Genomic DNA, 27,226 nt, shown 5'->3' on the forward strand with positions numbered 1-27,226 from the left:
CTGGAGCCCGCCTGGGGCACTGCTGGTGCCTGGAGTGCCCATGGCAGTGTGGGCAGAGCCACCAAGGAGAGCACAGCACAGGGGATGTCCCTGCTTGTCCTTCCCATCACTGCAGGTTGTGGCCTCTCCCTGGTGTCACCCGCCTGTCCCCCTTTCCCACCAAGCCCTGGAGGCACCACAGGAGCTGCTGGCTGCCCCAGGCAGTGCAGGCAGATGTCAGTGTGTCCATGGGAGGGGAGCTGTCCGTGGGCACCACCAGTGATGGGTGCCCATCCGTGCGCCTCAGTGCCCACGATCCCTGTGCCAGCTGGCAGGGTTTGGGGTCCCTGGAGCCCTGCCTGGCCTGGGGGTGCGTCCATGGATGTCTCCCAGCTCTGTTGGTGCACTCCTGATGCTCTGGCTGTGGGGTCCCAGCTCTGGCAGTCGATGTCCTGTGTGCCATGTCCTGGCTCCTGTGGGCAGGATGAGCATTGCTGTGGGGCTGAGGGGGCTGGAGGTGCCTGTGCCATGGGGCTGCTGGATTCTCAGCCCTGCCAGCTCTTCCTGTGCACGCTGCCATGGCCCATTCCTTGTGCCACCTCTTTCCTTCTGTACCAGCTTCCCATTCCTTGTGCCACCTCTTTCCTTCTGTACCAGCTTCTCATTCCCTGTGCCACCTCTTTCCTTCTCAACCAGCTTCCCATTCCCTGTGCCACCTCTTTCCTTCTGTACCAACTTCCCATTCCCTGTGCCACATCTTTCCTTCTGTACCAACTTCCCATTCCCTGTGCCACCTCTTTCCTTCTCAACCATCTTCCCATTCCCTGTGCCACATCTTTCCTTCTGTACCAACTTCCCATTCCCTGTGCCACCTCTTTGCTTCTCAACCAGCTTCCTGTCATCTGGCTGCCAGGCCCATCCTGGAGTGGTTCCTCAGTTCCCCATCCTAAAGGGCTTTTGAAGATGTGGCTCTTCCACCAAGATCTGCTTTGGGCTTTGCAGGGATGGAATGCCAGGCTCCTTCCTTTGCCTTGGCGGCTCCAGGATGCTCCAGCTCCTTGGCACACCCAGCACAGCAGCTCCTGCCCCCAGAGGATCAGGTCTGGGGCCGGGCTGGGTGCTCCTGGGCTGTGTGTGCAGTGCAGGGAGGGGTTCCTGTCCCCCCGAGGTGGCAGCAGGCACAGTCAGTGCCGTTGTGGCGGGAAGTCCCCGCGCTGGCGGCCGTGTGGGATCCCTGGCAGCTGTGGGCGCCTCGTGGCCGTATTTCCTTGCTCTGCTCCAGGAGTAATTGCTCAGACGGGGACGTGGGGCAACTCCCATCCCTCTCCCGGCATGGTAATGAGTGAAGAAGACTCAAAGACAAATGGCTCATTAAGAAGCAGTGCTGCATTGCAGGATTTTTCATCCCACCAACCGCTGCATCAGCAGAGGCAGCACCTCTCGCGCTCGCTCTCCCAGCCCTGGAGAAGGAGCTGTCAGGCAGCTGGGGCTGGTGCCAAAATTAATCATGTGCTTAATAACGTGCCCAGCCCGTCGAACGGCCTGTCCTCAGCCTCCAGGCTCTGGAGCAGGGTGGCTGTGCTGGGCTGGAGCCCTGGGGCATCGTGGATTTGGGGTTGGTGCCTGGGAAGTGCCCATTCTAGGTGAGAAGGGATGTGTCAGGGCAGGGCTGAACCAGGGGAGATGCCCCCAGCCTCGGGGTGCCAGAGCCCCCCAGTTATGTCAGGATGTCAGGATCTTCCAGATTTTTTGGGGTGCTGGAGCCCCCCAGCCCTGTCGAGCTCCCAGCCAGCTGTGCTGGCTTCTGTGGCCTTCCCAGTGGCCTCAGCAAACACTTCCTGCTCCACTCATATTTGCAAATCCTCAGCTTGTGTTCATCTTTCATGACTTTTAACAAATCTTGCCTCATCCCTTTTTTCCAGCGGTGCTCGGTTGGATCCTGCCCCTCACAGCCCTCTGCAGGCAGCGCCTGCCTGCAGCTGCTCTGCTTTCTTTTATTAACAGTAATTGGTTTTGATTTCCTGATTGCAGCCAGTGTATTTCTGTGATCTTTGCATCCTGCTCACACTGTTCTCCTCTTTCCCTTCTCCTCTTTCCCTTTTTCTTTTTCCCCTTCCCCCATTTCTCTTGCCTTTTCCTCTCTTTTTTCCCCTTTCCTTTCCTATTCCCTTTCCCTTTCTTCACCTTTCCCCTTTCCCTTCTAAATTAGGTGATCTCTTACTAAGCCCCTCTTTTTTTCCTCCAGACTGTGTAAATTTTACTAATTCAGCCTCATAAAATAACAGAGCAATTAGTAATATAATAAAATGTTTGCTTTCCACAATCCTTCTCACTTACAACGAGCGGAGAAAGAGTAAATAGATTAAAAGCACGGTGGAAACGACCTGGCTGTATTCCATATTTATTTTCTTCCGACGACCGTAGATCAAATTTGTTCAGCCCCTAAGTGGGAAAACCACTTTATTTTATTTTATTTTTCCCCGGCTCCAGCTCGCTCACGCTGTGTGTTTGTTCTCTCCCGCTTTCATCCCAAGCCGTAAAGGTCCCCAGCAGGACCCAAGCTGGCAGAACCTCGCATTAATTTGCAGAACGGGCCCAGCTCGCGCTTCTCCCGGGCTGGAAGGTGGAAATAAAGCCCCTTTGGTGGCGCTGGGAAGGCGGGGTGGCAGGAGGAGGCTTTGTGGAGCGAGCGGCCGGAGCCGGAGCGAATGAAAGTCGGTGGCGAGGTGGCCGCTGGGCCGGCTCTGGCACCCGCTGGCAGGAGATTGCATAACAGGATGGGACTGGCGATGGTTTTGGGGCTAAACTGGGTGAAACACGTGGCCGTGGCCGTGCGGAGCTGTCCCCGTTGCTGCGCTGGTGTGGGGCGGTCTCAGGGGAGGATGGAAGGCTGGGCTGATAAAAAATACACAGGGAGGGGGCTCAGGCTGGTTTTGGGGGGGAACACCTTTGCTCTGGCTTCATCCCCGTCCTGTTCCTCCCCCAGAGCTGCTGCCCCAGGGATTCCCAGCGTGGAGGAGCTGCTGCTGGTGAGGCCATGAGGACAGCATCCCCCTGAGCGCCGGGCGGTGAGTGCCACCAGCAGCCACCCCAGCGTGGGCTGCCCATGGTGGGGCTGCTGGGGAAGCACAGGGGGCCAGAACCCCCTGAATGCAAGGCCATCAACCCCAGCTGTTGGGGTTAGACATGGAGTTGTTGAAAACCCAGTCTTGCCCTGTGCCAGGGCGGTTTGCCAGACCCAGGCATTGTGGTGGGGTTTTGATGTCCTCTCACATCCCCGCTGGTGTTCCTGGAGCTGGAGGAAGGATGGGAGGATGCTGGGTGCTGTGGGGTCCCAGGGAAGCTCAGGCTCCTGGTGGGTCTGCCCTGAATCCCTGCAGCCCTGGGGCTCAGCATGGAGCTGCCTCCAAGGCAGGGATCTCATGGGGCAGCTGCTGGGAAGTGGAGCTGCCTCTGCCAAGTGCTCCCATGGGAAATTAAGCAGGAGAATGAATTTCAGGATGGCCTGGAGCACCAGGGACTCCGAGCCCCTCTCCTCCCTGTGCTGACCCTCGAGCTCCTCTCTTCCCTGTGCTGACCCTCGAAATGGGGAGACATCAGAGGGAGGTGGTGATGGGGAGCCACTGGTGGGAGTTTCTCCAGGCTGGAAGCAATAAAGGCGAGGAGTGAGTTATTTGTAATGGTAATTATGCTCTTCCAGTTTATCCTAGCACATAATTGTGTGGGCGGTAGGTTCCCACTGGTGGTAATTACCCTGGTGTTAAATGGCACAAAATTCAGCTGGGCTGGGTTTTTCCCCCTTGACTTAAATCTGCGCTTTGGTGGCACAAATCCTTCCATCCCAAGGGCTGCTCAGTTCATTCGGAGGGACACAGCTCCAGCTCTCGGCCATGTGCCCATGAGCCTGTCCCAGTGGCGCTGCCAGCCTGCCCACACTGCCCTCCTGGCACAGGGGACAGCAGTGGGGTCTCTCATTATGGCACAAGGCCATTCCTTCTGGCACATGGGATGGGGACCTTTCATTCTGAGCCCTACAAGGTCTCTCCCAACCCTTTCTCCACCCCGAGGCTGCCCTCAGGGATCCCGGCAGGTCCCTGGGCAGGGCACAGTCGCCAGTGTCGCCTTGCTGAGCTGGGACACGGATGCTCCAGCCCGGCGTGTCCCCACCCGCTGCCGGCGCTCCGCAGGTGCGGGGGAGCGGCGGCGCTGCCTCGCCTCGCCCGCGGTTCCGGCTCTGTTGAATTCCTGCACCTGCCGAGCACAAAAGCCCGGCGGGCTCGTGCTGACAGGCTCCGCAGATATTTTGACTCCTTCTCGCCGCCGCGGCAGCAATATTTGGATCAGCTGAGAGCTTCCCTCCCCGAGCAGGAGATGATAGCTCAGCCCGCGGAGGCAGAGCTGGGCTGGGAGCCTGTTTGTCTGTCTGTCCTTCCGTGCTGCTGCTCGATCCCAGGCCAGGGAGGCAGCTCCATCCCACGCTGCTGCTCCTGCTCCCCGCAGCAGCTGTCTGGGGAGGGCAGAGGATTCATCTGCACCAGCTGCACCTTCCGCTCAGCAATTAGGGAGCCTTGTTAGAGCAGGAGCGGGATCTGAGGATGGGGAGCGGCGCAGGATGGAGCCATCCAGCCTCAAAAAAGCTGGGAAGGAAGGTGGTGATGGCTTAGGGTAGATGTGTTCCCAGGGCCCTCTCTGCTGCTCAGGGCCAAAACGCCATTGCTGCCCACCCCTACACCCCTTGGGGACCCCAACTCTCTCTCTCCTCCAGGGCTGCTTGGAGGCACAACCCTGTCCCACCAGCTGTCATTTCCAGTCTCCATGGTCAAATCCCCACGTGCCACAGGGAGCATCCCACGGTCACCTTTCCCTGCAGCCAGTCTGGGAGACGTGCTGCCTGCAGCACCCTGCTCGAATATGACAACAAGCGCGTTAACGATGCCTGTTAATTAGCAGAGATACTCTGGAGAATAAGTAATTTCCTCATTTACAGTCCAACCAAAGACAGAGCCTTTGAGGGGCTGCAAGGCACACAAACATCCATGGGTGCAGGTGGCTCAGGCTTGGTTGGCACAGGCTCAGCCCGGCTCAATGTTGTCCATCCTCCTGCTTCACCCTGGTGCTGCCCCTCACACAGCACAGCCACCTCTGCTCCTGGCTCCCCATTAAGAGGGCTTGTAGGGCAGGAGAACCCTGGATTGTGGGTCTCCATGTGGGGCTGGATGGAGACATCAGAGCTGGGCCCCCCCGCGCCCCGCGGCAGCTCATTAGCGGCGCTGTGAAACGCAACGGCTGAAAAACTCAGCCAGAGCCGCTTTCTAATGGAGAAACACTTCATAATATTTGGTGTTGCAGAAGAAAACAAGGATCTGCTGATGGCGGCATGTCCTCCCTCGCCGTCTGCAGGCCCTGCTGCCTGCATGGCTGCTGGTAGCACCTTCTCCTTGCCATTGCCCCCTCCAAGCACCCAAGCTGGGGGTAACCCCAGGTGCCCGGTGTGCGCACTGTGCTCCTGTCACCACATGGAAAGCCAGGATTCTGGCACATTACAGAAGCTTCCCAACCTTCTCAGCTGGTTCCTGTGAGGTATCCCCCAATATTCTGCTGGTTGTGGGTGTGCAGAGGGGATCTTGACACTGTTCTTGTCCCTGTCCCCACAGATGAGCCCGCAGGGGCATCCCGGCAAGATGCCGAGGCTATGGGGTGGGTGCTGAAATGATGAAGGGCTACCATGGGGAGCGTAGCCAGACACAGCCCTCCTCCGGCCACCGCTGCCGCTGCATCCCTGACAACTGCGAGCATCCCGCCGACTGCATCCCCGAGGGCCGGCCGCCCTACCTGCCCAGCCCCAGCGAGCCGTGTTCCCTGGAGCATCCCTGCTGCCCCGGCGCGGGCAGCGAGTGCCCGGGCGGGCCCCTGAGCGAGCCGCCCTCCGCCAGCGCCAGCAGCACCTTCCCGAGGATGCATCACGCGCAGCAGCAGCAGCAGCAGCACTACGACTCCTGCGACGAATGCATGGCGACCGCCCACCCCGCCAGCAAGATCAACCGCCTGCCCCCCACGCTGCTGGACCAGTTCGAGAAGCAGCTGCCGCTGCACCACGACGGCTTCCACACGCTGCAGTACCCCCGGGCCGGCGGCGCCGAGCCCCGCAGCGAGAGCCCCAGCCGCATCCGCCACCTCGTCCACTCCGTCCAGAAGCTCTTCGCCAAGTCCCACTCCCTGGAGGCGCCGGCCAAGCGGGACTACAACGGCGCCAAGATGGACGGCCGCGGGGACGGCTACCACCACCACCACCACCACCACCATCACCACCACCACCACCAGTCCCGCCACGGCAAGCGCAGCAAGAGCAAGGACCGTAAGGTGGACTCCCGGCACCGGTCCAAGATGTTGGGCTGGTGGAGCTCCGACGACAACCTGGACAGCGACAGCAGCTACATGGTGTCCGGCCGGCACGCCGCCGAGCAGGGCACCCAGTACTGCGTGGACGCTCCCGAAAGTGCCTTCAGAGACTTGACCTTGAAGAGTCTAAAGGGCGGCGGGGAAGGAAAATGCCTGGCCTGTGCCGGCATGTCCATGTCTCTGGACGGCCAGACGCTCAAGAGGAGTGCCTGGCACACCATGACCGTCAGCCAGGCCCGTGAAGCCTATCCCAGCGCCGGCGGCACCGAGAAGACCTTGATGCTTCAGGAAGCAAAGGCCAAAGACCGAGCGTACCAGTACCTGCAGGTGAGGGGATGGGCAGGATGAGGGGATTGGGGTGACTGTGGGGCGAGCCTGAGCTGGGACCCTCCATCCAGCAGCCTGGGGTGCTGTGGGGGTGCTCCAGCTCTGCTGTGTGTCCCCAGCACCTGTGCCCCATTCCCATGGCCCCGATGTCTCCTCGAAATCCATCTGCTGCCTCCTGCCCTGTGCTGCATTTGGGGTCAGACAGCTCTGTCAGCTCAGGGCCACCAGCAGTCCTGTGTCTGCTCCCTTCTCACTGCTTTTATCCTGCCTGTGTGTCTGGCTGGGTGCCACTGCCTGCCTCATCACCGGGCTCCCTTCTAGGTCACCCCCCTTCCAATTAAAAGCTAATTAACTCTTCTCTCCCTTTCCTGGGGGAAGGAGACAGGGAGCAGCAATGCTGTGCTGGCCGGTGGTGGGGGTGGCTGGGGCCTGTCTCACTAGCAGCAGGGGCATTGGGGCAGGGTGCTGGCCCCATCACCCTGGCTGGGGGCCCCAGCGGACACTGTCCCCCTGTCACTGCCCTATAAGGACCCCGTGGTGCTGGCGTCAGCAGCACGTGGTGGCCCTGGTGTCCGATACGTCAGGCGGGTGCTGCGCTGGCATGGGTGGGATTTGGCCCAGACGCTCCTGCCAGAGGGGCCGTGAGGTGGGAGCTGCTGCGCCGCCCTGCGCTGTGGGAATCAGGAGCTGTGCCTGTTAGGAGGGATCTGCTGTCCTGGATTTTGGGGCTTTCCAAAAGGGTCAGAGCCCCCAGGGTCTGTCCCTTCTGGGGTGCATGGGGAGGACAGGGGAACCAGGCACACATGCTGGATTTGGGCTGGATTTGGGCTGGCTCTGCATCCCAGCTGTGGGACCCCGGCCACCACATCCTTCCCCGTTTGCCTCCTGCTCCAGGTGCCGCAGGACGAGTGGAGCGGGTACCCGGCGGGCAAGGACGGGGAGATCCCGTGCCGGCGGATGCGCAGCGGCAGCTACATCAAGGCCATGGGCGACGAGGACAGCGCCGACTCGGACATCAGCTCCAAAGTGCTGCCCAGGGCGGCCACGCGGCGAGACAGCTACCGCCGCTCCTCCAGCGCCGACCAGGCCAGGACCAAGTAAGGGCTGCTGCCTCCCGGCCCCGTCCCAACTCTGCAGGCAGCAGTGGGGCCAGGGCCAGGGCTCCCTGGGAGGACGAGTGGCATGTCCCTGCTCACGGCATTGTCCCCTCTCACAGCACCGTCCCTGCTCACAGCACTGTCCCTGCTCACGGCATTGTCCCTGCTCACAGCACTGTCCCTGCTCACGGCATTGTCCCCTCTCACAGCACCGTCCCTGCTCACAGCACTCTCCCTGCTCACGGCATTGTCCCCTCTCACAGCACCGTCCCTGCTCACAGCACCATCCCTGCTCACAGCTGCACTCCCCAGCACAGCAGCACCCAGCCCTGTCCCTGCTCGGTGTCAGGGCACTGGGGGGGACATGGCTATGCTGGGCTTTTGGGGGGGACCTGCTGCTGCAGCCACATGTAGATTGTGGGGAGAAGAGGCATGTTCAAAGGGGGATGAGTGAGATGTGCTCCAGTCCCACTAGGTGACAGTTTTGGGGGCAGTAAGGAGTGGGGAGAGCAGTGGCCAGCGGGAGGATCGCTGCGGCTGCGTTTCCCAATGCTCTGCTGGAATGTGTTGCTTTTGGTGCGATCCCTTCTATTCCCACTGTCTCTCATTAGGTTTGCAAGTAGGCACTATTCTGATTCATATATCTGTAACTGTCCCAGCTGCTGCACGCCACCGCGAATGCTCCCGCGGGGACAGAGCTACGGGCGCTCCTTCACCACCGGCCAGGTACGTTCTGTGGCTCGGGTTCCGCGGGGCAGGGATGTGGTGGACATCACTCTGGGCATCCCCTGCCCTGCCTCAGCCTCACCCACCGCTCTCCCCAGATCAACGACGAGCTCAACCACCAGTTTGAGGCCGTCTGCGAGTCGGTGTTTGGCGAGGTGGAGTCGCAGGCCGTGGAGGCGCTGGACCTGCCCGGCTGCTTCCGCATGCGGAGCCACAGCTACCTGCGGGCCATCCAGGCAGGCTGCTCCCAGGACGACGACTGTCTCTCACTCTTCTCCATGTCGGCCCCTCCTGGGCCGCCCATCACCAGCAGCATCCTGAAGCCCAGCACTTGTGAGTCCTATGGGGTGGTGAGGGTTTGGCCCCGTGAGGGAACCCCAGATCTCCCTGCCTGCTCACCCGGGCACCTGCCAAGGGCTGCTGCTGCCCTCCTCCTGGCCCTTCACTCCTGTAGTGCCCAGGACAGGGTGTGAGCATCCTGTTCATCACCCAGTCCCAGTCAGGGGGCTGCTCTGTGTCCCCAGCAGCCATTTGCCATCCCCTCCTTCTGTCCCCATCTCTGCCCCTTGCTGGGTGCTGCAGCAATGTGGCCAGTGTGGGTCTGGGGTGTTTTCCAATCCCAAAATCTGGTCAAACAGCCCCTCTGAAATCTGGCCCATATCTAACCCAGCTTAGGGGCAAATCCTGTGGGGCCATGATCCCCGTGCTGTGGGAGGAGATGGGCAGCATTCCCCGGGGCCCCTGTTCGTGGCGGGAAATGAACAAATGTCTGTGTTTTCACGTGCCTTTTCATCCTGCGCCTCTCCCACAACAGCCTTCAGTTACAGAAAAGCTCCACCTCCCATCCCTCCAGGAACCAAAGCCAAACCTCTCATCTCCGTCACGGCGCAGAGCAGCACCGAGTCCACCCACGAGAGTTACCTGCCCAGCGAGGTCGCCCGCAGCCCCGCCTGGTCCAAAGACGCTGCGGCCCGCTGCAACTCTGCCGAGAGCCTGGAGAGCTCCAAGGTGACGACCGTGGCCCTGGACCTGCCCCCAGTCCAGCCCCGTGCCGCTCCCAAGCCCTCCACCCTCATCATCAAGGCCATCCCAGGCCGGGAGGAGCTGCGGAGCTTGGCTCGCCAGAGGAAGTGGCGTCCGTCCATCGGCGTGCAGGTGGGCTCCGCTCCTCCCTGCGGGCTGCCCCGGTGGTGTGGGCCGTGCTGAGCTGCCACGCTGTGTTTTGGGGATTCCCTCCAAGCTCTCTCTCTGCCCCTCGGCAGGTTGAGGCCGTCTCTGACTCGGATACGGAGAGCCGGAGCCAGAGGGAGTTCCACTCCATCGGGGTGCAGGTGGAGGAGGACAAAAGGTACCACACTTGCTGCATTGGGTACACACTGGGGCATTGGGTTCCCGAGGGCTTCCTGCACACCACTGCTACCCTACAGCATCTTCTCCCTCTCCCCTCTGGCTGAAACCCCAGAGCTCAGCATCATCCCCACCCCAGGCTAGCTGCCCCCACCTGGAGCAGGATTTGGCCTTTCCTTTGTCCTCTCTGCTGCCCAGAGAAGGTTCTGCCCTATTCCTGCCCCATTCCTGTCTCCTCTGCTGGGCTGAGCCCTTAGCTTTGAGCCCACGCCAGGTGCAGATGAACCTTTGGGCATTTCTGTAGCTAACCATGACATTTTGGCTGGGATGGGAAGGCCAGGTGTGCCAGAACCTGCATGGCCTGCGGGAGGGGAGCTCTGGCATGGTGCCCATGCAGCCTGGTGCTCCTCTCCATCCCTGGTCCAGCACTGGTAGCCATGGAAACAGGCTGAGAGCAGAGGAGATGAGGGACTGGCAGATCGCAGCTGCTCAGGGTTGTGCCTGTGGCCTTGAATGCTCTGGGATCCACCCCGGCATTCCCAGCCCCATCCTACCCATGGGTGTCCCTCACCCGGCCCCTGCCACTGTCATGCCTGACAGGGGTGATTTATTAAAAATTATGGATATTGATCTAGTACCGATATCCAACTGTGACGGACAAAAACTCTCAAACAGTTTAGAGTTAGAAAGTGTGTGTTCATTGTGGGATAGCTCCCAAATACACAGCACAATTTACAGGTGATTACAGAGTCTTTTTATCTATACAGGTATTGAATACCCAAAATACAAATACATATTCATAACTTTGGTATATCCCCTTCCCTGCTTCGTATGGTAATTAGTTCAAAAGCTATTAACCATGCATAGTTTGTTCCTTGAAATGGGTCAGTGGTCCTTTTCATGGGGAGGGGTCCCAAAATGAGGAAGTAGATGAAGTCTTCCTTGTTCTGACCTTTCTACCTTTTCAAGGCTAATATGACAAACGAACCCTTGGTAGGATTCCCACTCCTCATCTTCAATTGGTTTCAGAACAGAGGAGGCCTACAATTGTCTTATGTTCCTAAAAGCTATTTATCAATTTCTATATTCTTCATCATAAACCCAGCTAACCAAACACTGTGCTGACAAGCAATCAATTATCAGTTAACTACCAACTCTTAACTTCATCAGGGCTTACCCATTTATATTCATTAACTCCAACGAAGCTTATCTCTAACTAAAATCTTAGCTCCTCTAAAACCTCTAAATTCCTTAAAGTTTATGTTTCACGGGGATGGGACAGTGAGGGACTGGCAGTGAAGGTCCCCATGCTCTCCCTGTCTCTGCTTTAAGCGCTCCAAGAGCATCACAGCGACTACTAACTCTTAACTTCATCAGGGCTTACCCATTTATTTTAATCAACTCCAATAAAATCTTAGCTCCTCTAAAACCTCTACATTCCTTAAAGTTTATGTCTCAAGGGGATGGGATGGAGAGGGACTGGCAGTGAGGGTCCCCACGCTCTCCCTGTCTCCGCTTCAAGTGCTCCAATAGTGTCACAGTGACTACTAACTCTTAACTTCATCAGGGCTTACCCATTTATTTTAATCAACTCCAATAAAATCTTAGCTCCTCTAAAACCTCTACATTCCTTAAAGTTTATGTTTCACAGGGATGGGACAGTGAGGGACTGGCAGTGAGGGTCCCCACATTCTCCTTGTCTCCGCAGGCGAGCTCACTTCAAGCGCTCCAACGGTGTCAGAGCGACTACTAACTCTTAACTTCACCAGAGCTTACCCATTTATTTTAATCAACTCAAATAAAGCTTATCTCTAAATAAATCTTAGCTCCTCTAAAACCTCTAAATTCCTTAAAGTTTATGTCTCAGGGGGACAGGACAATCCCTGCTGGCAGTGAGGATCCCCACACTCTCCTTGTCTCCGCAGGCGAGCGCGCTTCAAGCGCTCCAACAGCGTCACAGCGACTACCAACTCTTAACTTCATCAGGGCTTACCCATTTATTTTAATCAACTCCAATAAAATCTTAGCTCCTCTAAAACCTCTACATTCCTTAAAGTTTATGTCTCAAGGGGATGGGATGGAGAGGGACTGGCAGTGAGGGTCCCCACGCTCTCCCTGTCTCCGCTTCAAGTGCTCCAATAGTGTCACAGTGACTACTAACTCTTAACTTCATCAGGGCTTACCCATTTATTTTAATCAACTCCAATAAAATCTTAGCTCCTCTAAAACCTCTACATTCCTTAAAGTTTATGTTTCACAGGGATGGGACAGTGAGGGACTGGCAGTGAGGGTCCCCACATTCTCCTTGTCTCCGCAGGCGAGCTCACTTCAAGCGCTCCAACGGTGTCAGAGTGACTACTAACTCTTAACTTCACCAGAGCTTACCCATTTATTTTAATCAACTCAAATAAAGCTTATCTCTAAATAAATCTTAGCTCCTCTAAAACCTCTAAATTCCTTAAAGTTTATGTCTCAGGGGGACAGGACAATCCCTGCTGGCAGTGAGGATCCCCACACTCTCCTTGTCTCCGCAGGCGAGCGCGCTTCAAGCGCTCCAACAGCGTCACAGCGACTACCAACTCTTAACTTCATCAGGGCTTACCCATTTATTTTAATCAACTCCAATAAAATCTTAGCTCCTCTAAAACCTCTACATTCCTTAAAGTTTATGTCTCAAGGGGATGGGACAGAGAGGGACTGGCAGTGAGGGTCTCCACGCTCTCCCTGTCTCCGCTTCAAGTGCTCCAATAGTGTCACAGTGACTACTAACTCTTAACTTCATCAGGGCTTACCCATTTATTTTAATCAACTCCAATAAAATCTTAGCTCCTCTAAAACCTCTACATTCCTTAAAGTTTATATCTCAAGGGGACAGGACAATCCCTGCTGGCTGCGAGGTCCCCACACTCTCCCTGTTTCCACAGGCGAGCGCGCTTCAAGCGCTCCAACAGCGTCACAGCGGGCGTGCAGGCGGACCTGGAGCTTGAGGGCTTCACCGGGCTGGCCGTGGCCACCGAGGACAAAGCGCTGCAGTTCGGGCGGCCCTTCCAGCGGCACTCCTCGGAGCCCGAGTCGGGCCGGCAGTACGCCGTGTACAAGACGGTGCACACGCAGGGGCAGTGGGCGTACCGCGAGGATTACCAGCTGCAGTACGACACGGTGGAGGTGCCCCGGAGGGATGCCTGGATCGAGCGGGGCTCCCGCAGCCTCCCCGACTCCGGCCGCGCCTCCCCGTGCCACCGCGACGGGGAGTGGTTCATCAAACTGCTGCAGGCTGAGGTGGAGAAGATGGAGGGATGGTGCCAGCAGATGGAGAGGGAGGCGGAGGACTATGACCTGCCCGAGGAGAGTGAGTCGGGTGGGGTGTCACAGCAAAGGGGATCCTGCAGAGCTGGGTGGGTGCAGTCATTGTCCTGCAGTGCTTCCACCTTGGAGCATCTTCCCTGCCAAGGCTGATCCTGCAGAGCTGGGTGGGTGCAGTCATTGCCCTGCAGTGCTCCCACCTTGGAGCATCTTCCCTGCCAAGGTTGAAAGGGTTGGGTGAGGGCAAGAAACACTGGGAAACACTCTGGGGCTATGAAGGAGAGGAGAGACACGGTGTGTTGGAGGACTCTGAGCTGCCTGTGACTGTCTGCTCTCCCCCCCCAGTCCTGGAGAAGATCCGGAGCGCGGTGGGCAGTGCCCAGCTCCTCATGTCCCAGAAGGTGCAGCAGTTCTACCGCCTCTGCCAGCAGAACATGGTGAGTGTGGGCAGGGTAGCAGTGCCAGGGGTCACTGTGCTGGGGAGGGGTCTCATACTCTCAGCCATGGACCACCATGGAGGAGAGCTGGATACAGAGCCAGCAGAGAGGGCTGGGATGGCCCCAGAGCCAACATCCCACTGATGGATGAGGGTGGCGCTCTGTCCCTCTGTCCCCACAGGATCCCAACGCATTCCCTGTGCCCACCTTCCAAGACCTGGCTGGCTTCTGGGACCTCCTGCAGCTCTCCATTGAGGATGTCAGCATGAAGTTTGGGGAGCTCCAGCAGCTCAAGGCCAATGGGTGGAAGATCATGGAGCCCAAGGTGAGGGCAGGGCTCTGCCACTGCCACTTGCACCTGTCACCGCTTCCTCCCTCCTCATCCCCAAGCACATCTGCACCCAAACCACTTCTGGGCTCCCACTGGTGGCTGCTTTTTGAAAAACAGAGCTGGGAAAAAGCGAGGCTAGAGAAGGGCTGATCTCCCACGGCAAAGGGCCAGGCAGGGTCCTGGCACAGGATGGATAAAGGGATGTGCATCCCCGCCTTGCAACCTGTGGGAGGGTCTGTGGAGCCTCTCAGCATGGCTTGAGCCCGCTGATAGGGATAAATAGGGATGCCCATTGCTGGGAGGTCCCGACCTGACGCCCCTGTTGTCCGTGCAGGAGGAGAAGAAGGTGCCTCCCCCGATACCAAAGAAGCCGCCGCGCTCTAAGGTGCACCCGGTGAAGGAGCGCTCCCTGGACTCGGTGGACCGGCAGCGGCAGGAGGCCCGCAAGCGGCTCCTGGCAGCCAAGCGAGCCGCGTCCTTCCGCCAGAGCTCGGCCACCGAGAGCGCGGACAGCATCGAGATCTACATCCCCGAGGCGCAGACCCGGCTGTGACCGCAGCCTCCGCTTTTCTACCCGGACTGGACGGCGCGGCCGTAGCTCACTGTGATGGGGGGCCGCGGGGACACCCTGGGGCACCTCTTGGCCCCACTCACAGCTTCTCTCTTTTCTATCTTAGCCCTTTCGTGGATCCGACGGCGGGCGAACGCAAATCCCGGTTCTGCCCCGTCCCCTTGCCCCCCACTGCCCGCATGCCCCTGCCAGCCTCTCCTGGGGTCCGGGGCTCTCCCTCCCTCCCTCTGCCCTCCCTGGGGCTGTGTCCCAGCTTTCTGTCCCCTTCCCTCTCCCCCAGCCCTTCTGCACAGCCGCCCCTGCATCCCAACCCAAAGAGAGGTGACCTCCAGCGCCCGGCCCCGCCAGGCTGGAGGGGAGGGGGCTGCAGGCAGGCCCCCCCGCCTCTCTGTACTCAGTGCAATCCCCTGGTGTGTGCTGGGACGGGCCCCCAGCCCCTGACCCCGGCCACAGCCGCCCAGCCCTGCCCTGCCGGACGAGGCTTTGGGACGTGCTGGGGACAAAGGGGTCCCCTCGCTGCTCCCCCCAGCCCGCGGCTCAGGTGCCGTGGGGACCCAGGGCTCCCTCCCCTATATACATATATAAATATAACCCAAGGAATAAACCAGAAACTACACGTGACCAGCGCTGTGTCCTGCCTGGTGGGACGGGCCAGAGCAGCAGAGGCCCCCCGGTCACGGCGAGCCGCCCCGCTTCCCTCGCACGGAGCATCGCCACACGCGCTTCTCCCCTTCCCGCTCAGCCCTCCTCCTCCTCAGCCCATCCCTCATCCGCCCGTCCTTCCCTCCTGCCAGCCTGGAGGCCAGGAGCACCTCTGCAAGGTGGCACCAGCCAGGGACAGGCAATAGTCCCCCCTGCCGTGCCTTGCTGCAGGTGGGAGATGCTCCTCAGTGAGCCCACCTGCAGTGACAAGGACCACGCTGGCCTTGGCACCAGTGGGTGGCACCGGGGTGTGGACATGGCCAGCAGCTGTCCCTTGAGTGTGGAGCTAGAGACACCCTCAGGGGGACACCCCTTCCTCCTGAGCTCCCGGAGCCCTGTGGGGTGGGACACCCCAGGATAGGGCTGTCACCTACCTGGTGCCTCTCAGGGCCAAGGGACACCCTGGGATGTGGCTGTTCCCAGCTCCCCCATCACTGTGCACAGAGCCAGGATCAGGGTGGAGAGCTCCTTCCAGGGCAGAGCAGCGTGGTGGGGCAGGAGGCTGCATCTGCCTCACCCCTGTCCTTAACCCCGTCCTCCAAACCTCCTGTCCCCCCTCAGTGTCCCTTTTGGTGGCAGAGGGGGGGGGGGACCGCACCCCTGTCCCTCACTCTGCCGCGCCAGCAGCCCCACGCAGCATCACCAGCCACCCCCAGGGCAGGGCCAGTGGGTGCCAGGTAGCTCCCGAAATCTGGGGCCAAGCCTCGCCCAGGCCCTCAGGCAGGGCGGTGGGGACAGAGGCAGCTGGGGGACGCCTGGCTGGGGTCCCTCGCTCCTGGGGGTCCGTCGGTGCTAAACACCTCCGTGACGGCAGCACCCACAAAGCCCTTCCCCGCCCCACCCCACTCCCCCTGCACCCCCAATTTAGGGATGTGCCTGGGAAGGGCCCCCCGGCCCCCGCCCCGGCCAGCGCCGTGCAGTGACCGTGACACGTGGCTCCCTTTTTATTGTAACGAACCGCCGCAATTAATAAAGATGACTTTGGTTACTCCGGGCCAGCGGCCACTTCCCTGCGGGGACATGGCCGGCACCGGGCTCGCCTTTCAGCTGTCTCCCCTCCTTTTGTGTCCGAGGGATGGGAAATGCATGTGTGTGGTGTGGGAAGTTGGTGATCATGGGGTGGGAGAGGGGTTTTTGCTGGTCTCCTCGTGGATCTCCCCATGGAAACCTCCCACGGGTCTCTTCCAGCAGGGTCTCTGCTTCTGAGTCTGTCCCCATGGATGTCCCCCTGTGGGTGTTTCTCTCCCTGTGGGTTTTTCTCTCCCTGTGACTCCCCACGTGAGTCTCCCCTGTGACACCCCCGTGGGTGTCTCGCTGTGACACTCCTCGTGACTCCTGCATGACTCCATCTCCGCGTGGCCAAGACACCCTCTGTGATTTCTGCGTGTCTCTCCCTCTGAATCGTCCCTGGGTCTCCCCTGGGGCTCCTCCCTGTGTGTCCCTCCATGGGTGACACCCTGTGACTCTCCCCGGGGGTCTCGCCCTGTGGGTGTCTCCCCATGACACCCCTTATCCCCTGCATAGCTCCCCTCCATGTTCCCCCCTTGTCCTCCCCCGTGTATTCCTCCTTCTCCCCTGATGACTCCTCCTCATGTCCCCTCCACGCTCCCCCCCCGTGTCCCCCCATGTCACCCTATGATTCCCCCTCACTATCCCCCCACATATCCCCCATGACTGCTCCTCGTGCCCCTCTGCTTCCCTCAATCCTTTTCCCTCCAGTGCCCCCCAGTGTCTCCCTCGGTGTCCCTCCCGTGTCCGCCCCCATTCCCCCCGTATCCCCCCCTCGGTGTCCCCCCCATGTCCCCCCGTGTCCCCAGCCGCTGTCGCTCCTCCAGCGCTGCGTTTTCCTCGCTGTCCGCCAGGGGGCAGCCCCGCCCCACCGCCCCCTCACGGCCGTGACCGGAACGGGCGGGGCCGGGCCCGGGTGAGCGGGACCGGGGCCGGGGCTGGGCCCGGCTGAGCGGGGCCGGGCGGGGGTCCCTGCGGACCCGGGCGGGGGTCCCTGCGCGGCCCACGCGGGTCCCCATTCCCTGCGGCCATTGCTGAAGGCCGGCCGGTAACCGCCGCCGGCAGGCATGTGGTCCGTGCTGTGGGCGGCCGTGCGCTCCAAGGCCCCGTACGTCACCTTCCCGGTGGCCTTCGTGGTGGGGCTGGTGGGCTCCCAGCTGGAGTGGTTCCTGCGCGGAGACCCCCCGGCCACGGCCCAGGAGGAGAAGAGCATCTCGGAGCAGCGGGAGGACCGCAAGCTGCAGGAGATCGCGGGCGAGGACCTGACCAAGGTGGTGAGCCTGAAGGACAAGCTGGAGTTTGCCCCTCGGGCCGTGCTCAACAGGAACCGGGCCGAAAAGAGTTAATAAAGGGTGATTTGGGCAAAGGCGGTGCCCTGGAGCTGGGGACTCCCCTGACACCTGCACTGCTTCCACCGGCCTCCCTCCTGCACCTGCTGCTCCTCACCGGAGGGTCAGGTTTGCCACCCCATGGATTTGCTCAAGGTACCCAGAGCTCGGTGGCAGAGCGGGCAGGGAGCCGTGTGTGGAGATGGAGAGAGTCTGAAACTCCTCAGCTCTCGCCAGGCCTGGCTCCTGCACCACAAAACACTCTCGGCCTGGTTTCATCTGTGTCTCCTCAGGTTTGATTTCTTCCATGGTGTGAAAGTAGATGGAGTTTGGACCTGAGTGCCACGGGATGGGGTCAGGCTGACTGCCACTGAGAGGAAGAACTGCTGTCCTGCTTCCAGATCCCCTGTGGCTCTCGATGAACCCCAACACAGCCCCACGCCACAATGCACTACAGCAGCCATGGAGCTCTCTGGGGATCCCCTCCTGCATCATCCCACCGAGGAACGGTGACAGGGGGAGCTGAAAGTCTTGGTCCTGCTCCCTTGTGGTGCTCTGAGCGTGGCGATGTGTTGGGAATGGGGAGATCTCTGCCCTCTGCACAATAAACTTCTGTCAGTTCTCGGGCCTCTGTGTCTCCTGCATCAGCACAGCCCCATCCCTGTCTCAGGGAATGTCTCTGCTCCCTGTGTGTTCAAAAAACAGCTGCTGCAGTGGGACAAATGCCATTGCTGTGCCTGGCTGGGCACTGGCAGCAGGGTGGTGGGCAGGAAGAAGGAGGCACCAAATTCCCAGCCTGTGCTGTGGCTGTGCCTCCCTCCCAGCTCCCCCAGCTGCGTCATCTGCTTCCGTTTGACCTCTTTATCTGGAGGACAAGGGCTGTGACAGCACAGGGTGGGGTCCCAGGGGACAGGGGTCCCACTGGGGTTTGAGCAGGGAGAGGCTGGTAGCAGGCACTGACTGGTGTCCCCTCCAGGCTCAGGCATTGCTGGCACAGCAGGGACAAACCGCAGCCAGGGTCAGGGCCGCGGTTATCGCTGCCTCCTGCCTTGTTTTTTCCCGTGGTGCCTGAGCAAGGCCCCGGCTCTGCCCCAGCCCGGCCTTCCCCTCCCGGGGACGATAAATCTGCCGTGCCGGTGCGAGAGCCGAGGTCAGCAGGCAGTCAGCGTTCACACCGCGCTGTGCCGTGCCCCGGGGCCGTTCCTGCCCCGCTGACAGCTTTACTGCCCTGCTCCCGGCGCTGTTTGCTGCCCGAGCTGCTGGCCCGGCCTGGCCTGCTGCCCTCAGGTGGGCTCATGGCCTGTCACCACCGGGAACACTCTGCACTCTGACCTTTGCTGCGAGGGCTGCTGAGCCTCGGCAGAAGGTGCAGAAGGAGCTGTGGCTGTGATTTAGAGCCTGTCCCAGCCCTGTACCACTGCCACCTCCCGCCGGTGCCTACCACGTTGTCCCCCTGGCAGGCTGGCGCTGTCCCCTGAAGCAGCCCCTTCCCCTTTGTCTCCTGCTTTCCCAGCCGGGCTGTGGGGTGACGGCTGTTCCCTATTGTGTGCTGGGGTGGGAATGCTCCTGTTCCTTCTCCCAGCTGGGACCAGCTCGGAAGCTGTCTGTGAAATGGCTTTGTTCACCCCGCGCCGGAGCGGCTCCCCCGGCTGTTTACAGCCCATTGATCCCCTCGTTCCCAGGGCCGGGGCACAATCGGCCTTTGGGGGGGCCTCGCTGCCCCATTTCCTGCCCCATGCAGTGTCGGTGGGGAGGTTGCTCCAGCACCGGGGAAGGACTGAGCCCTGATGGTGACAGCTTGGGCATTGGTGGCACCTGGCCGGCAGCCCCTGCCCTGCTCCCATCCCTGCCTGTGGCACTCCAGCTGTTTTCTGTGTGTCTGGGAGTTCCCGTCCATCCCGCTGCAGCTCTGTGCATTCCCGCGGGCGCTGGGACAGGGGTGAAGCCACTTCCCAGACTCGCTGCCTTTTCTCCTTAGCCTCCAGTGCTGTAAACCCACCCTTCCTCCCATTGAATCCCAACAATGTGCCGCTTGGGAAGTGCCGGCGGGACAAGAATAGGAGCGGGCAGCTCTGAGGGCTAGGGCGAGCGGTTGTGGCGGCTCACGAAGAGCCAGAGGAAGCTTTGCTGAATAAGCCATTATGGTAGAACCCTGCTCAAAACCACTCACGTGCAAATGCTCGGTCTGGTGCAGGGGGTTTGTGGTCCAGGCTGCTGTGGAAGCCCTGCCTGCAGTGAGCCTGTCCCCAGGCAAGGAGTCCCACACCTGGCTGAGAGGTCAGTGTTTGGTGTGAGAGCATCCTGCAGGCTTGTCCAGCTTCAGGGATGTCCCTGCATCCGTGACTGCATGTTGCCATGGATCAGGGGTTGAATCCAGCAGCCACAAGTACTCCAGGTCCCAGCCCAGCCTGTGGTGGCCATGCCTCAGGCTCCTAACTATCCTAGCTATCCTCTCAGCAGCCCTAGGAGGATGAATGGGACTCAACCAAACACAAATCTGAAAAATCCTAGCCTGTTCTTCCATCTCCCACCTAGGCTGAATAGCAATCATTATCATCTACAACCAGGGGGTCAGGCTGGCTGCAGTGCTCTTGGCATGGCCTGAGGGCAGCTGCAGCTTCCTGATGGACCCTCTGTCTTGCCCAGGTCCTGCATTGCTCCTGGAATCCACCGTGAGCAGCTCATGAGAGGAGGAGAGGTGGTTTCCTCAGGCAGGATGCTGGCAGCGAGCTGTGCCCCAGCTCACTGAGGGGGCTGGGACAGCTGCTGTGCCTGGGGGACAGTGACATCCCCCTGGCCATCCGGCACACCTGGGTGGCTGCTCTGGATGTCCGGTTAGATCAGAGCAGGGATGCTCCAGCTGGGGATGAGGTGACTCTCTGCTGGCACAGGGATGTGTGACCGTGTTCACAGGGGTCTGAGGATGAGGGAGGAGATGAGGATCTGACTCCATGTTTCAGAAGGCTTGATTTATTATTTTATGATATATATTATATTAAAACTATACTAAAAGAATAGAAGAAAGGATTTCATCAGAAGGCTGGCTAAGAATAGAAAAAGAAGGAATGAATAACAAAGGTTTGTGGCTCGGGCTCTCTGTCTGAGCCAGCTGACTGTGATTGGCCATTAATTAGAAACAACCACATGACACCAATCACAGATACACCTGTTGCACTCCACAGCAGCAGATAATCAATATTTACATTTTTTTCCTGAGGCCTCCCAGCTTCTCAGGAGGAAAAATCCTAAGGAAAGGATTTTTCATAAAAGATGTCTGTGACAGGGATGTCCCAAGGCCATCCGGGCCCTTCCTGCAAGGCCTGCAGTGATGATGCTTTGGGAGGAGAGGAGCAGGGGCTGGCAGGGACTCACACTCTGCTGTCCCATCCTGGTGCAGTGCAGTGGCCCCAGGACACCCTGGACATGCCCCCAGTGGGGTGACCCCAGGACACCCAGACCTTCCCACAGCACGGTGTCCCCACAGCCCCGGGGCACGGCGGGTGCTCACCCCAGCTGTGCTGGAGAGCAAATAAAACATCCCTCAGCGTGCGTCCCACAGCCCCTGGAGACTTCTGCTCCCTCCCAGCCCAGGCTTTTCCCAGGCTCTGGATTTGCCCTTTTCCTGAGAGCAGCCAAGTCTTTCCCAGCCTCCACGTCTCGCTTCCTGCTATGGCTCCCTCCATGCTGCTCCTGGAGGCTCCTTCTGTGGCCAGAAAAGGCCCTGGAGTGCCGTGGGAGAGGAGCAGCTCTGCTCTACACCAAGTCACATCCCTCGAGCCATAGCTGGGGACAGATGCAGGGGAACGTGTTCTCTTCCCATTCAGCATAGGGGAACGTGTTCCCTTCCCATTCAATTATAGGGGAACGTGTTCTCTTCCCATTCAGCATAGGGGAACGTGTTCCCTTCCCATTCAATTATAGGGGAACGTGTTCCCTTCCCATTCAGCTACAGGGGAACATGTTCCCTTCCCATTCAGCTATAGGGGAACGTGTTCCCTTCCCATTCAGCTATAGGGGAACGTGTTCCCTTCCCATTCAATTAAAGGGGAACGTGTTCCCTTCCCATTCAGCTACAGGGCAACCAGTTCCCTTCCCATTCAGCTACAGGGGAACATGTTCCCTTCCCATTCAGCATAGGGGAACGTGTTCCCTTCCCATTCAATTAAAGGGGAACGTGTTCCCTTCCCATTCAGCTACAGGGGAACATGTTCCCTTCCCATTCAGCTATAGGGGAACGTGTTCCCTTCCCATTCAGCTGCAGGGGAACGTGTTCCCTTCCCATTCAGCTATAGGGGAACGTGTTCCCTTCCCATTCAGCTGCAGGGGAACGTGTTCCCTTCCCATTCAGCTAGAGGGGAACGTGTTCCCTTCCCATTCAGCTGTGGGGGAAAGTGTTCCCTTCCCATTGCTTTCCCATTCCCTTCCCATTCCCTTCCCATCAATCCCCAACGAGGGGATCAATGGATCTTCCTGCAGGTACAGCTCAGGCTTGATTCCCTTCCCCAGCACTCCAGGACCACTGTGGGTCCTTGTTTTTAGGCCACATGGATCTTCCCATGCCACAAAAAGCCCCTGGCTCTGCTGGCAGCAGCCTCTGCTTGCCTGGTGTTGCATCAGGATGATGCCCTGAGCTGCTGGCAGGGTTAGGAGCCATGCCAGGGTGGGCACAGGGTGCTGGGCACTGCAGTCCTGGTGCCTCCACACGAGGAAATGGCTGGGGGTGAGCGACAATGTCAGGATGCAGCTATTGAGTGCATTTCCTCCCTCCTGCAGTTCTCACACAGGGCTGCATTGTCTGCCATGCCCGTGCATGGAGGGACCCTAGTGGAGGGCTAAATATAACCCCAGGGAGGAAGGGAGCACCGTGGGGTTTGCTTTTCCTTCACTGTGCACCATTGGAAAGGGCAGGATTATTCCTGGTTTGGGGTTGCCCCAGTGGTGGGCACAGAGTGCTGGGGTCGGGGCTCTGTGCCTGGCCTGGGAGGATGCTCCTGACTGCTCCCACTCCCCCTGAGGACACACCTGGGCAGTGACAGGGCCCTCTGGGCAGGTGTGGCCATGCTGTGGCCCTGCCTGGCACCCTCCTGCCCAGCTCTCTGCCCTTCTTCCCCCTCAGCTGTGATTCTGCTCCCACCTCCACTCTTCCTGAGTGGGTCAGATTTAGACACTTGCTGTTTGCTGGATGCTGGGAAAGGTTAAAAATAAACTCCTTGGTGCTTGGCCAGCAACTCAGGCAGGACAGCCCTCTGTCCCAGGCATGGCAGAGCTGAGCAGGGTGCCTGGCATGGACTGGTCAGAAACCTCCCTGCGGAGGAGCCCCAGGGCTCCTGGGGACTGTGACTGCTGTTAGACCAACATCCCCAGCAGGAATTGGGGTTCTGGGGAGTGTGTGGTCCCTCCAGAACTGGCAGAGCTGCCTCAAAGTGTTTCCTAACTCTGGTGGTGCCCATGGGAGCCCCTCACTGTGCCAACATGGGGCTCAGCATCATCATCCAGGGCCGGGTGTTGGGGGAGCGAGTGCCGTTCCCACAAGGGACCGGAGCGAGCTGTTTACTCAGGAGGGAGTGTGGAGGTGTGAGAAATGCCTGTCTGGCCACTGTCTGTCCGCGGGCTGTGCCAGAGCGCTCAGCCTGGGCTCTTATCAGCTCCAAACTTTTATTTGCCTAAGGGCTGCCCGCCCACCCTTCTGCGAGGCTGCTGCCAACCCCAGCCCCGCCGCTGCCCCCTCCCCAGCCCGGCCCGCAGGTAAACCCCTGGCTGTTGTTGTTGGCAGCACGTCCCGGCGGCTGGGGGGTCACTGCAGCTGCCCCGAGGCACTTTGTCACAACACGGGAACAATGGTGGGACACGGAGCTGTGTTTGTGCAGCGCCTGGGCACTGCAAATGCAGGCAAGGGAAAGGGGGGGGTCTCGGCTGTCTTGTTTTTCACCTTGCAGGGTCGCTAGGAAAAGCGTGATGCTCCCTCTGTGCCAACAAAAATAGGAGTCCGGGAGAGGGGAGGTGACCTGGGGACGCTGTGGTGGGTAAACATGGCATGGCTGCTCTGTTCTCTTTCACTCCTTTCCTCCTGACCCAGCACAGCAGGCTGCTCCCCCCAGAGCTCTGCTGGTTCCTGGGGAGCACTGGCATGTGGCCCCCATTGTGCTGGGATGGCCTGGCAGGTCCCACATGGGCAACAGGGCAAGGTCCCTCCAGAGCCCCTCAGCCCACAGCAGGAGATGACTAGTGCAAAGTAATAAATACCCAAAAAACCCCCAAACTATCAGGTGCTGGGCTGATTCCTCCCTAAACCCCACGGGGCTCCAGGGCACATGGCCAGGCTGGACACGGCTCCACAAAGTCCCTGCAAACTGCAGGGCAGGGTCCTCCCACAGCCGATCTACCCCAGCCTCCTCCAGGAGGGCACAGGGAAGAGCTGGGAGCTGTTGATGTGCCCAGACCCCCACCCCAAGGGGTTTCACCCCGCTCATCCTCATCAGGGAGGAAACCAAACCAAGGGTGGGCTCGGCTCCCAGCCCAAGGGCAGCTCAGCTGGGTGCCTCCCTCCTCATTTCCTCCAGTGGCCGATGGCAGCGATACTGCCCCATATCACCCATATTTCATTTTCTCCAGGGTATTTTTAGCCTGTCCCACCCTCGCTAGAGAGGCCCTCGACAGAAAGCAGGCTCTGCTCTGGCCTGGCTTGGCTGGGGAAACTAAACAACAGCCCCAGCCACATTGTGTGCCTTTATCTGTGGCTCATTTCCACCTATTATGCAGCCAGGAGCAGCTCCATGGCCTCTGCTGGGTTTATCTGCAGTGGAGAGAGAGGGGCTGAGCTCTGCTTTGGGCCACCACGAGCCTGGGACGTGACAGTTCTGTCAAAACCCTGAGTTGAGGCTGGACTCAGGGGGACAGGAGGCCACAGCAGGGAGGGTTGTGCTTTCAGTGGGTGAGTGGCACCCACAGCACAGCTGGGTGTTCACTTTCCCCTTCACCCAGTGAAGGATGGCATTTCCCCCTCCCTCAGCCCCAAACCCTCACCTGCCCTCCCAGAGGCAGCTGGAGGCTGCAGGAAGCACAGTCACACCTCCTTCACCTTTTCTCATTCATCCAACTTTATTCAACAAGAATGCAACACAGAATCTGCCAGGGGAAGGGAAACAGTGCTGAGGGCAGTGCCCACACCCCACCCTCACACCTGCGTCACACAGGACCTGCAGCCCCTTGGTCACAGCAGGACAATCCCCTCTCACAGCATCAGTGGGCTGGGGAAGTCAGGGTGACAGCTCCTGTGACAAATTTGTCCTTCCAGTCCCCCCTCCCCAGCCCCTCAGCCCACAGCAGGAGATGACTAGTGCAAAGTAATAAAAACCCCAAAACCATCAGGTGCTGGGCTGATTCCCCCCTAAACCCCACAGGGCTCCAAGGCACATGGCCAGGCTGGACACGGCTCCCCAAAGTCCATGCAAACTGCACCTTTAAGGCAGAAACTCCGTGCTCAGCCCAGCAGGTTAAAAATAACTTAAAGGCACACATCCCATGGGAAAGAGCCCAGGGCTGCGAGGGGAGGAACTCACACTCCTGGGTCACCCACAGTGACCCAGGGATCTGCTGGTGACAACAGAGCTGGCTTAACCCCTCCGTGTCCCATGGGGAGGAGGCAGTTCTGCAGCAAATCCTGGGCAGGTGCCAGGGCCACTGGAATGGGATGGGGCTGGTGGCCAGGATCAGTCAGAGCAGCCCCAGCCCAGCTTTTCCTGGCAGTCCCAGCTCAGCCTGCTCCGTGTGGAGGCTGCAGAGGAGCAGCTTCCCACGGCTGCACTGCCGGCTCTGGGCTCTGGCTGAACCGCAGCTCCCAATGGCCAGCAGCCTCCAGCCATGCCTTGGGGACAGCCTGTTCCACGCCGTGGCTCCAGGGCTTTCTCCCTTTCCCACGGCAAGGCACACAGGACACGCTGTCCCGGGGAACTTCGTGCAGTTTCCTTCCTCGCAGGGTCTGTGGGGAAAACCGGCGAGAGCTCCACGGCCTGAGCATCCCATCCCAATCCCAGGGCGGGCAGGTCTCCGGAGCCTCCAGAGGGGAATGTGTACAGCACAGAAGCGGGCAGGAGGCAGCTGCCTGCCCACAGCCAGCACCCTTGCAGGCACAAGGGACCGAGGAATGTCCCCCTGCAGGCCGGGGCCAGCCCGGCACTACACGTATTGCTTTTTGGAGGCTGAGCTGCCGGGCCGGCTGCCCGGCTTCTCCTCCGGGGCGGAGGCTTCAGCAGCCCCGGGGGCGTAGGGGTCCGACAGGGGTCTGCTGCCGCCGCCCAGGGCCAGGTTCTCCTCGTTGCGGTAGTTGGCCCAGTTCTGCTCGCTGGAGAGCTTGTTGTAGGTCTGGTAGGAGGGTGCGTGGCTCTCAGCCATGGGCAGGAAGGGATAGTGCTTGGGAGAGTAGGGACTCGAGACCATGTCATCCACAAAGGTGTCCTGGCTCGGCACAGCTGGCCCTGACACCTTCTTGATGTTGCTAAGCAGGCTCTTGCAGCAGAGGTGGAAGAGCTCCAGGAGGTTCAGGATTAAGGAGATCAGGCCCATCACCAGCATGAAGATGATGAAGATGCTCTTCTCGGTGGGGCGGGAGATGAAGCAGTCCACCTGATGGGGGCAGGGGTCCCTCTTGCACACGTAGCGGGGCACCATGGAGAAGCCATACAGGTACCACTGGCCCACGAGGAAACCAGCCTCAAAGATGCTCTTGCAGATGACGCTGGTGATGTACGTCCACATCAGAGCCCCTCGGATCTTGAGCCGCCCGCTCTCTGTCATGTAGATCTTGGACATCTTCTTCTCCAGGGCTGCCAGGGCCTGCTCGATCTTGGGGTCCTTGCTGTGCACAGCCCGAAGCTCGCTCTCCTGCCTCTTCAGCTTCTCCTCCTTGCGGGAGAGGTAGACAACGTGGCCCAGGTAAATCAGGGTCGGGGTGCTGACGAAGAGGAACTGCAGCACCCAGTAGCGGATGTGGGAGATGGGGAAGGCTTTGTCATAGCAGACGTTGGTGCAGCCTGGCTGTTTGGTGTTACACACGAAATCCGACTGCTCGTCCCCCCACACGGACTCCCCGGCCAAGCCGAGGATGAGGATGCGGAAGATGAAGAGCACGGTGAGCCAGATCTTCCCGATCACTGTCGAATGCTCCTGGACTTGGTCCAGCAGTTTCTGCAGGAATTCCCAGTCACCCATCTTCTAGGAACCCTTTGCCTCTGCCAGCAGAGAGAAGACAGCAGCCACGTCAGTGCCCTGTTTCCATGGTGGGGAGCACAGATGTGACCACCCAAACCCTGCTTTTTCAGGATATGGCTGCTCTGCAGAGTGTCCCAGCAAACCCTCTGAGGAACATCCCACTTCTGAGGGAGGGAGGGTTCCAGGCAGCGTTTAGGAGTCCGAGAGGGCTCCTCCTACACAGTGCAGGAACAGACAGCTGGGATAGACAGGGATTCTCCCCTCCCAGCAGCACCCACAGCTCATGGCTCTCCTGGCCACTCTGGGGACAGCCCGCAGCCAGTGGGGCTTTGGGGCTGCCCAGGGAGCTCAGGGCACCTGGAGAGGAAGCACCGTGGGGGCTCACAAATTTGCTGCTGCCCTGGCTTTCCTATAAAGCAGAGAGCAGGATGGTCTAGAGGGGAAGCACAACCCCTTGGGGTACA

The 27,226-nt window shown here is 59.7% G+C and overlaps 3 protein-coding genes across 5 annotated transcripts in view; 2 read left to right on the plus strand and 1 right to left on the minus strand.

Moving 5' to 3' along the window:
• DLGAP3 (DLG associated protein 3) overlaps window positions 1-16,265 on the plus strand; it is a 29,661-nt gene extending 13,396 nt beyond the window's left edge. For 2 of the 3 annotated variants that reach the window (XM_054292510.1, XM_054292511.1), the window contains exons 2-12: window positions 2,966-3,047; window positions 5,634-6,705; window positions 7,600-7,802; window positions 8,414-8,528; window positions 8,627-8,861; window positions 9,343-9,683; window positions 9,791-9,876; window positions 12,800-13,224; window positions 13,524-13,615; window positions 13,797-13,940; window positions 14,281-16,265. In XM_054292510.1, coding sequence (XP_054148485.1) covers window positions 5,689-6,705; window positions 7,600-7,802; window positions 8,414-8,528; window positions 8,627-8,861; window positions 9,343-9,683; window positions 9,791-9,876; window positions 12,800-13,224; window positions 13,524-13,615; window positions 13,797-13,940; window positions 14,281-14,499 — 2,877 coding nt within the window. In that variant the 5' untranslated portion in view covers window positions 2,966-3,047; window positions 5,634-5,688 and the 3' untranslated portion in view covers window positions 14,500-16,265. The remainder of the gene's footprint in view (window positions 1-2,965; window positions 3,048-5,633; window positions 6,706-7,599; window positions 7,803-8,413; window positions 8,529-8,626; window positions 8,862-9,342; window positions 9,684-9,790; window positions 9,877-12,799; window positions 13,225-13,523; window positions 13,616-13,796; window positions 13,941-14,280) is intronic. The other variant, XM_054292512.1, reaches the window with a different exon arrangement.
• Window positions 16,266-17,164: 899 nt separating this feature from the next.
• On the plus strand, window positions 17,165-18,177 carry SMIM12 (small integral membrane protein 12). The gene is made up of 2 exons (XM_054292538.1): window positions 17,165-17,711; window positions 17,849-18,177. The coding sequence occupies exon 1, from the start codon at window positions 17,295-17,297 to the stop codon at window positions 17,571-17,573; it is 279 nt and encodes a 92-aa protein (XP_054148513.1). The 5' UTR covers window positions 17,165-17,294; the 3' UTR covers window positions 17,574-17,711; window positions 17,849-18,177.
• Window positions 18,178-25,730: 7,553 nt separating this feature from the next.
• On the minus strand, window positions 25,731-26,762 carry GJA4 (gap junction protein alpha 4). The gene has a single exon (XM_054292522.1). It carries the CDS (start codon window positions 26,760-26,762, stop codon window positions 25,731-25,733), a length of 1,032 nt encoding a protein of 343 aa, XP_054148497.1.
• Window positions 26,763-27,226: the final 464 nt, after the last annotated feature.

Source organism: Melozone crissalis, unplaced genomic scaffold, assembly GCF_028551555.1.
Source record: "Melozone crissalis strain CALT ecotype California unplaced genomic scaffold, PUWL_Pcris_2 ptg000111l_1, whole genome shotgun sequence".
Lineage (NCBI taxonomy): Eukaryota > Metazoa > Chordata > Aves > Passeriformes > Passerellidae > Melozone > Melozone crissalis.